This window comes from Perognathus longimembris, chromosome 18 (assembly GCF_023159225.1).
Source record: "Perognathus longimembris pacificus isolate PPM17 chromosome 18, ASM2315922v1, whole genome shotgun sequence".
In the NCBI taxonomy this organism is placed as follows: domain Eukaryota; kingdom Metazoa; phylum Chordata; class Mammalia; order Rodentia; family Heteromyidae; genus Perognathus; species Perognathus longimembris.
Genome location: NC_063178.1, coordinates 31,525,493 through 31,535,864, shown reverse-complemented (window position 1 = coordinate 31,535,864; position 10,372 = coordinate 31,525,493). Strand labels below are relative to the sequence as shown.

Below are 10,372 nucleotides of genomic sequence, written 5' to 3'. Positions count from 1 at the left end.
CTCAAATAAATTTAATCACACACCATTTTTAAATTTAAAACAAATCATCACCAGAGTGTTGATAACCTTTTATTTCAAAATATTGTAGAAATACTATACTGACCCAAATAATCTCTAGCCTTAGAAACATGCATACAGTAACCTATCACATATAGGGGAATAGTGATTCAAAAACTAATAATTCTCATCTGACATTACCAAGAAGTACAATGGGAAATTTTGGAAAACTGAAATAAAAGAACTTCCAACTAAAACTATATATCTAGGGAAAATATTCATCATGAATACAGTGAATTTAAGAGACATATTCAGAGGTAAATTAAAATCAAATTCATCAATTTGTAAAGGAAGCTGAGGAGTGATGTTGGAAAATAAGTTCTATTTATATAGACTATTTTATATGTTATATGATATAATTATTGTATACTTTATTTATAATTACATATTATATATACAATATGAAATATGTAACATGTACATTTTATTTATATTTTACATGTTTTATTTATATTCTATATTCTCAGAGAAAAATAATACATTGTAAGCCCCTAAGTAAATGTCATAAACCACTTCTACTCACTAAAATATCTAAACTATTTTAATCAAGAGAAATATTAACTCTTTAGAGAGGAGTAAAATTGTATAGCTATCATAAATGGGTCACATAAGACAAAAAAGGTAGCTATACATTCAACAGAGGGTATACAATAACAATATCTTGAAAGATTTAAATTACCCAATACCTATTAAAGAATAAATAACCTATAGTCCCAAAGAAATTGAATTCTTAATGAAAGTTCTCCAAAAAACAAACATACCCATATGTTTTTCTTGGAGAATTCTATCAGTTGATTCTGGCAAAGTAAATACTGAGTAATTTTATAATAAATGATATCAGACTAGTTGGACCTGTATGTTAAAGACACTTGATCTATGCAACGCAAACAACATGAATTCAAAACACAGTAGATCACAAATTAAAACACATTCAATGAAAAGACATGAAATATCTTCATATCCTTCTATTCGATGAGTCTTTTTTATAATTTATTTCTTCATTGTCAAAGTGATGTACAGAGAGGTTACAGTTTCATACGTAATTAAATGTGTCTTCAATCTAGTACAAAAGAATGCTCCATGCCCAGATTAGTAAAACCATTCAAAAAAACCCTACAAACTTAAAAACCAACATGAAAAAAATGCCTGTAGTCCCAACATATATCATCAAATAACCACAAGAAAACTGGATGTGTCACTGTGGCTCAAAGTGGTGGCCTAAATAGTGACACTGTCTGAAAACAACAAAACGAATAAGCAAAATCTTTTGCATGTAGAGAACTATTAAAGGAAGGAATTGCAAAAAAAAAAATCACTGTACAACCCAGCACTAGACTCCTGAGTTGAAGAAGGAAAAATTAAAATCAACAAGGAGTTAGCATAGATAAAAGAAGTTACATAGACAAGGTCACAGAGGAAGGAAATCCATGGAGGGAAAGAATTGTCAGATCCCAAAATAAAAGCTTTGCAGTCAAGGACAGGGACCAAGAAGTCAACAAATGAACTTCGTTTACCTTGCAAAAGGAGAGATTCCTAAACTCAGTGTTGTGGAGAGTAAACAAATAGAAAAGCCTGGTAACTTTACCACCAGCCTAGAGACAGACAAGAGGAGGGTAAGGTACAATTTGAGAGACAAGACTGCCACAAAAACAGGCCCTCCATATGTACTCTGACACTCACCAAGAGGTAAAAAAGTGGCACTTTAGGGATGCCTCTCTGGGTGACTAAGGGACAAGTAGCCACGTGGCCATGATTAGGACACTGAACCATAGCGTTAGGAGGCTTCGGAAAGGAGGGCCAGCAGCATTAGGCTGCAAAACACCTGGTCTGCCCAGTCTGAGAGCTGAGCATGAGAGTTGGCATACTAGGAGCCAATAGGCTTACTCTAAAAAGCCTTCTAATTATTTAGAACATTTTAAACCCACTCTCTTAAACTTTGTTCCAAAGTGGTTCAGGCTTGCACCCTTCCTTCCAAGTCTCAATGAATCTGTGAGAAGTCAACATAGGGAAAAATCTGTTCTCAAGGAGGGCACATTGTAACATTCATTGAGCTTCTGGCAAGAAACATGTGGATCATGATAGATACGGTTTTGAGTTATGAGAAAGTTCCAAGTAAGTATGCTTACTATCATCTGTACCTGGATACTGAATCCCTTTGAATAAAAAATCCCTGTATTTGTTCAACATTTTCAATGGAATGTTAAATTTGAAATTTCCCAAATTTCATAATTCTCTTATTTATGCCTTAAGGAGAACCAGGTTGGGAGATGTTCTTTGCCTACTGCAAAAAAAAAAGTTTTCTACCCTGTGGTCATTTCTCCACATCCTCTCATATATATTTGTCATATGGTTCCATCAATTATTTAACCTTATATGCAAATGTGGTCTTATATATTAAATGTGGTCTAGACGCGTGATGACTGATCTGTTTGGGTAGCCACGTTTCTACTTCTGATTGCATGAATATGCTTGGCTGTTTAAGTAGTATTGGCAGAATCCTATACTTCTTGTCCTGTTGCTCTGGTTATAATTTATATGCAGTGACTTTTCGGAAAAATTTTTTCTTTCAATGAAGTCTGAATCATGTGTTACAAAGTCAAGTCTTAAGAAGTAGTTGTGCAAAAATGGCAATTTTTGATACCCGTTAGGTCCATCTGTTGGGTGGTCATATAGCAAAAGTGTATATACTAAAGGCTGGAAATTAAGATATATGTATGTATATATACCACCATTTAAATTTGTTTTGAACTTATTTTTTGTTACCTTGGTCTGAGTTCCATTCTCTGTGTTTTAATTTCTCATATTTCTCTATTTTCTCAATTTCATATTTCTTCTCTTTTTTTCTAGTTGACACAAGAATTCATGCAGTCAGTTAAATGCAGTCATGTAATTTGTAAAACTACATAATATGATTTGTGCAAGTACTGTAGGGGTTTCTCTACTTCAGAGTGATTGATGTGTGTGTACCTAGAAATCACCAAGTCTCCTTACATTTGTCCTTTGACACTATGTTGTGTTATTAAAATGTTTCCTATGGGCAGAGTTCAGGTTCATTACATTTGTACATATCCACGACACATTGTAAAGATAATGATAAATTAAGAAAATCTTCCCAATCCCTGGTTGTTTAAATCGCTTGGCAAAACAGATTAAAAATGTTCTCAATAAACAATACAATCATAAAATATATTCTGAAGGTAGCAAAAGCTTCTCTCCTTGAAAGTCTGACATGACAAAATACTTTTACTAATTTAGTTGTGCAACTCACATCTTCAGTAAGGATGCATAAGGGACTATCCTACACAAGTCCTTACACATTAATTAGGCAGTACTTTAATAGCTCCAATATTCAATACAAGGGGTTAGGGGTTCTAACTATATTTCTTATTTCTACAGTACTATTAAAATACTATGTGGTATAGATATTTTAGGTATATTCTCATCCTTTTTATTCAAAGTAGAAATAGAATAAAGTTAGGTATAAGGCATAAGGCATTGAATATTTGCTAGGGCTTGCCAGTCACTAACAGGATAATTTTCAGCAAGCTGCATTTAATTCAATTAAAATATTCAAGTTCTAGTTAATAGTTCATGATGCAATATGGCAATACTTTCACTTACAAAAATGTCATTTGACTGGAGAAGTCTGTTTGATGAGATGTAATGAACAGCTGATAATCACGTGCCTATAGATAGTAAAGAATCAAATGAAAATTTCTATCATGGCAAGAGTCTCATTGATACATAATTTCTGCAGTATCAAGGTTGCCCTTAGTGACTTTTGTAGATATTCCTATGTGCTACATTAGTTTTGTTAGTCACTGTAGAGTTAGTGAATTGCTCATTGTAGGTACAGGTACACTAGTAATAGTTTGGCAATGATGCTGCCTTAGAGGGCAAGTTTATGAAGATGTAATAGTTATGGTGGCATAAATAAGTATGCTTATGACACTCCAAGGCAGACAAGCTCAATCACACTTTTATCACAGCTTAAGTACTACTATTCAGACAAACATAAATGCTACAGTTGCACCAAAGACTGCAGGTGCTAATCTTACTAAGTTCAGTTCAGGGATTGACACTGCTGCTGCTATTCTGGTTTTACTACTGTTAAGGGCTATTTCACTGAGGCCAATGATTATTTCATTTGTGAACTCCTTAATAAAAAAACTTGCTAACTGAATCCAAGTATTAATAAAAAATATATACAACAGATCTATTACATGAGGGAGTGGATATAGATTCCTACAAGACTGCAGAGGCTGCTTGTATGCAGCATTAAACTATATCATGAGCTGGAAAAACAACCCTTCAACCCTCTACCACAGATGGAAAAGATAACCTTGCAATACCCAAACCGAAATATAACCAGAAACACTTTCTGCAACAAAAATGGATGGCAGCAAGTATGACCTGGGGTCAACAAACAGCTGAACCAGGAGGCAGAGAAAGTAGTGTGGAAAGTGGAATATACCTGGACTTTACATTACATTATAATTCTGATTCTGAAAGGCTATGTGTAACTCCTATACTATCTAATTCCTGACAACACTGAGAATGAGTGAGAAAACATTTTCAGGGTATTTTCTCTGATTCCCTTCACTGGAAGGGAAAAATTTACATTCCATTTGTTTTCCAAATAAATAAGTTACACAGCTGTATTTCTCAAGAAACTGCAAAAGACTCAAACTTAATTCTAAAATTTGGTTTTCCAGACTCAATTTCTACATGTGGGGATTTTTTTTTTTTGCCATAGGAATTAATGATGTAAAGGGTGACATTGATCAAGCTGCATTGTATTTATAAACTGCTTTGTTGAATGGCAATCATCGTGCAACTTCTTAAATATGACAAAAATATTTTGGGAAATATGTGGATGGAATAATATTAAAGATTAAGCCAGAAGTAAATAAATTAGAGACTAAAAGAACTATTCAAAGAAACAACCAAAAAAGTTTTCTTTGAAATGAAAAAAGATGAGTCCTTAGGAAATCAAACAAAAAAGAGAAAAGAAATGATTCAAATGAATAAAATCAGTGATAATAGATAATTCTGAATTATAAGAAAAAACTTTGAAAGTCATTACACTAACAAACTCAAAAATCTGGTAGAAATGGAATCATTCATATGTAATATTAATGAAACAAAACTGAGTCAAGGGCTGGGGATATGGCCTAGTGGCAAGAGTGCCTGCCTCGTATACATGAGGCCCTGGGTTCGATTCCCCAGCACCATATATACAGAAAATGGCCAGAAGTGGCGCTGTGGCTCAAGTGGCAGAGTACTAGCCTTGAGCAAAAGGAAGCCAGGGACAGTGCTCAGGCCCTGAGCCCAAGCCACAGGACTGGCCAAAACAAAAACAAAAACAAAAAAACCTGAGTCAAGTAAGTGGATATAAAGAATTAAGGCAAATAAATATATAACACGTAATGCAATTAAAATAACAACACAAATTCTAAGTCCTAACTGTTTAACAAATTCTATAAAAACTAAAACCAGGAGTCTGAGGAGAAGCTCGGCCCAGCTGGACCCCCTCTGTCCTCCACGGGTAGACGCTGCTCTGCCACCATGGGTAAAGGCAACCTGAGCAAGCCGCGGGTCAAGATGTCCTCGTACGCCTTCTTCGTGCAGACCTGCTGGGAAAAGCACAAGAAGAAGCACCCGAACTCTTTGGTGAACTTCGCCGAGTTCTCTAAGAAGTGTTCAGAGAGATGGAAGACCATGTCTGCCAAGGAAAAATCCAAGTTTGAAGACATGGCAAAAAGTGATAAAGCTCGCTACGACCGGGAGATGAAAAATTATGATCCTCCCAAAGGTGATAAGGGCAAGAAAAAAGATCCCAATGCTCCGAAAAGACCACCATCTTCCTTCTTCCTGTTTTGCTCTGAATATCGCCCAAAGATCAAGAGTGAGCACCCGGGCCTCTCCATTGGGGATACTGCACAGAAATTGGGTGAGATGTGGTCTGAACAGTCGGCCAAAGATAAGCAGCCCTATGAGCAGAAAGCAGCTAAGCTGGAGGAGAAATATGAGAAGGATATTGCTGCATATCGTGCCAAGGACAAAAGTGAAGCAGGAAAGTAGGGCCCTGATAGGCCAACTGGCTCAAAGAAGAAGAATGAGCCAGAAGATGAGGAAGAGGAGGAGGAAGGGGAAGAAGATGAAGATGAGGAGAAAGAGGATGAAGATGAAGAATAAATGGCAACTATGTGTGGAACGTGTGTGTGCACTCAGGCAATTGTTTTGCTAAGAATGTGAATTCAAGTGCAGCTCAACATTAGCTTCAGTATAAAAACTGTACAGATTTTTGTATAGCTGATGATTCTTTGTAGAGAAAATACTTTTTTATGCAGATTGTAGCTTTTTGAGGGGCTACTACATACCAGTAAGATTTTAAACCTTTTGATGTTGAATGTTCCTAAATATTTAATGGTTTCTTTATAAATATTTAATGGTTTCTTTAATTTCTTGTAGCACAGCAAACTTCTTAGGAATGAGTGATAAATTTTGGGTTTTTTAGGATGTTGAATTTTGTTTTTTTAAACAAATTTGTAATAAAATTATGTATATTTAAAAAAAAACTAAAACCAATACTTCTGAAAGTCATCCATGGAACAAAATTTGAAGTATTACTGTAAAATTCATTTTACTGAACTGGCATTATATTCAGCCCAATAACAGAGACACAATAAAAAATGATAACAAAAACCTAGAGAATTGTTACTTTCATGAGCCTAGACGGAGAACTCCTTAAAATACTTGCCACCTAAATTCAACAACAACAAAAAATATGATATCTCAATCAAGTTCATTTGATCACGGGGATTCAACATGTGTCAGTCATGAGTGCAATACAGCACCATTAACACATCCAAAGACAAGAGTCACATGCTCATCTCAGCAGGTGCAGAAAAAAAAGCCTTAGATAGTCCAACATCCTTTTGTGATAAACAATCTAGAGAATTTAAGGAGAAAAAGAACATACATGGTAAACATACAAAAGGCTATTTACGAAAAACCCGTGGCTGACATCATAAGAACAGAGAGAATAAAGTCAGGAAAAGGCCTGTTTGTCATAGTTTAAAAAATATATATCAGTGTACCTAGAATTCAACCCAACAAAGGAAGGAACTAGAAAACTTTACAAAACCTTTATAAAGAAACTGAAGGCAAGATTAGGAAGTAGAAAGACCACTCATGTTCATGACATTGAACAGTTTAATATCATAAAAACAGCAATACTACAAAAGACAATCTACAAACTAATTGCAACACATATCAAAATACCAGTGCCATTCTTCACTAAGATAGAGAAAATAATTCAAAATTTACATGGACTCACAAAATGCCTCAAATTACAAACGAATTCCAAGGGGAAATATGTAGTGTTGGAAATATCAGGATTCCACATGTCAAACATAGTAATAACAGCTTGGTAATGGCAGAAAAAAAATTTATATATCTACATCCAAATAGTACTTGACAAGGGTGTGAAAAATAGAGGCTGTACAAAGAAGGCCTCTTCACTAACTGGTGGTGGATAACTGGAAATTCATGAGCAGAACATTTAAATGGATTCCTAGATGTCACCTTGTGTGAATATCAATTCAAAATGGTTCAAAAACTTCAATATAAGCCATGAAACTTAAAAACTACTACAGGAAACAGTACAAGAAAAGTTAGAACTTATTGACATAGTCGGGAACTACCTGATTAGAGTCCAGAGGCTCAGCAAATCAGAGGGAGTATTGACAAATAAGATTACATCAAGGTTAAATTTTCTGCCTAGAAAAGGACATAGTTAATAGACTACAATCACAGCCTACTAAATAGGACAAGATTCTTTCTAGATATACATTGAAGGACTGGTCTAATATCCTGAGTACAATAAACTGTCAATGAATCAAACCCTGAGCTGGTAAATAGGCAGAACAGCTAAATGGAGACTTCTCTGAAGAACTAGTACAAATGGTGAGTAAAAACATGAAGAAAAACATGCTGAAAAATCACTGACCATAAGGAAAATGAAAAACAATATTAAGAGTCTATGTCACTTCAGTAAGAATGGCCATCATCAAGAACACAAACCAAAGGAGGTACCCATGGGAATGTAGTAGAATAGTAACTCTAACAGACTATTAGTGGGTATGTACACTACTCCAATCAGTGTAGAAAAACTGGAGATTCTCAAAAACCAAACAAATACTACCCTATAATCCAGTGACCATTCTTGGGCAATTAATCTATCTAGTATAAAATCAAACCACAAACCAAAATATTAAATCAGAGGCCAGTTTGTGTTGAAGTTGTACAATCATTTACTAGGACTTTACAAAGAAAAAACTCCACACTTCTATTAGTGTATCTAGGCAGCAGAATACTTTGAGGGGAAAATGAAATCTATTGAAGTTCAAACATATATGTAAAAAGTGCTTCACATTTACTAGACATAAAGACAATTGGCCTAAAATAAAGCTTAGGAACAAACATGTTTATGAAAAACAATGTAGAGAACATTTTTGGGAAAAAAATTTTAACAAATTTCTTTGGGAGCTGTTCTCTTACTATTATTGGCAGACTAAACTAAGAAATTCATTGATTATTGCCTTGAAATAAAAGGTGTAGGTTTTAGAAATTGTTTTCTTCAGAAGATTTTGGTTCCCTGCGTATTGTATATATGTTTATTGGAAGTAGGGAAGGGAAGAGGACCATCAAAATGGAGAAAAAAAGGATAAAAGACAAACCAATGCAGCAACAGAAATACTTACAAAACTATATGCTATAAACCAACTGTACAACGGGGGGAGGGCCTAGAGAGGGAGGAAGGTGGGAGAAAAATGAGGAAGGAGGTAACAAGTTTGGTAAGAAATGTACTCACTGAGCTATGTATGAAACTGTAAACCCTCTGTACATCACTTTAACAATAAATAAATCAAAGAGTGACGGGTAGCTCAAAAAGAACTGAACTGCTTCCTTCATTAGCGTTCATGTAATCCTCCTGATTCAACTTTGGTCATGTATCTCTTTTTGTTTCACCACCTCATTCAGAAATCACTAATCCCCCCAGGTCTTCTGCTACTCATCCTGACCAGTTCATCAAGTATCCCACTGAGAATTCATACTGGGTATGATATTTCACTATCAAAATAATGGATATAAAACAACTTCTACCACACATAGAGTGCTAGTTATTAAATACTCATTTAACAAATATATATTGAGAGATATTCTCAAACATAGCCTCTTGTCTGCGGCTATACAGATGGGATGATGAGATGAACAGAAGTTATTTTGATTTTTGTAAACTGTCTTTGTATGCAAATGAAATGCTAGACAATTGTCATATGACTCATGTGATAAAAATATTAATGCCACTGGAAGGAAAAAAGTTACTCACCTATTCTTTAAGGACATGTTGATTAGAAATATTCCCTAGCAACCACACAGGCAAACAGGATTCCATGACCCAAGAATCCTGTGGACACTCACCTGCTGTTGGTAGAGAATAAGTTAAGTAACAGCACGTTCCTGCATCTTCTGTCCTGCATCTTCTGAAGGATGCTATTGGACCATTACAGAAAAGCCACCTACACTGAACTTTATCTCTCAGAGATTAGGTAACACAAGAAGACAGGGAATGGTCACATAGAGCCTCCATCATATGCCAGCAGGGATATCTAGAACCCCAAGTGTGTACATGTGACATCCTCTGGGACCTTGAGAAGCTGAAGGCAGTAGGCATCATGCTCACAAGACTACACCAAATCTGAAAACAGGGCACGAAATAAAAAAAAGACAGGTATAAATGTCCATATGCACCCTGATTCCCTTTTTGTGAAAAAAACAGAAAGAACAAATAGTATGGCATATGGACATCAGTAGAAATAAGGACTGGCTATTGGTCACAAGAAATCTTTATGTTCAAAATAATAAAACTGCATTAGGCCTGGTATAGTAGGGTATACCTGTAGTCCAAGATACTGAAAATATTGAAGTAGGAGGAATCACTTAAGGTCAGTAGCTCAAGATCACCCTGGGAAACATGGAGGACTCTACTGAAAAAATGTAAGAAAACAAAAGATTGTTGTTCCCCAATTTGGAGGATGGAGAGGCCCCTTAGAGTTAGTGCACATAGCAATGCTGATCTCTCAACTTTCTTACCCAGGGAATAAATTCTGTGATGAGTGTAAACCTGGGTCAAATTGATGGAAAAGTTTCCCCAAGAGACCAAGCAGGCTGACAGGGAGGCCAAGAAGACTGAACAGAATTTTCCTAGCGGTTAAACACACTTAAGCACCAGAAGATCCCTTTGTCC

General features: G+C 35.4%; 1 protein-coding gene across 1 annotated transcript; it reads left to right on the top strand.

Moving 5' to 3' along the window:
* Nucleotides 1-5,625: 5,625 nt before the first annotated feature.
* LOC125366796 (high mobility group protein B2-like) lies at nucleotides 5,626-6,185 on the top strand. Its single transcript, XM_048367523.1, has one exon. It carries the CDS (start codon nucleotides 5,626-5,628, stop codon nucleotides 6,139-6,141), a length of 516 nt encoding a protein of 171 aa, XP_048223480.1. The 3' UTR covers nucleotides 6,142-6,185.
* The last annotated feature ends 4,187 nt before the right edge of the window (nucleotides 6,186-10,372 follow it).

What these genes read in the sequence shown, in the direction of transcription:
- LOC125366796 (XM_048367523.1), top strand. Translation starts at nt 5,626, where the DNA reads ATGGGTAAAGGCAACCTGAGCAAGCCGCGGGTCAAGATGTCCTCGTAC.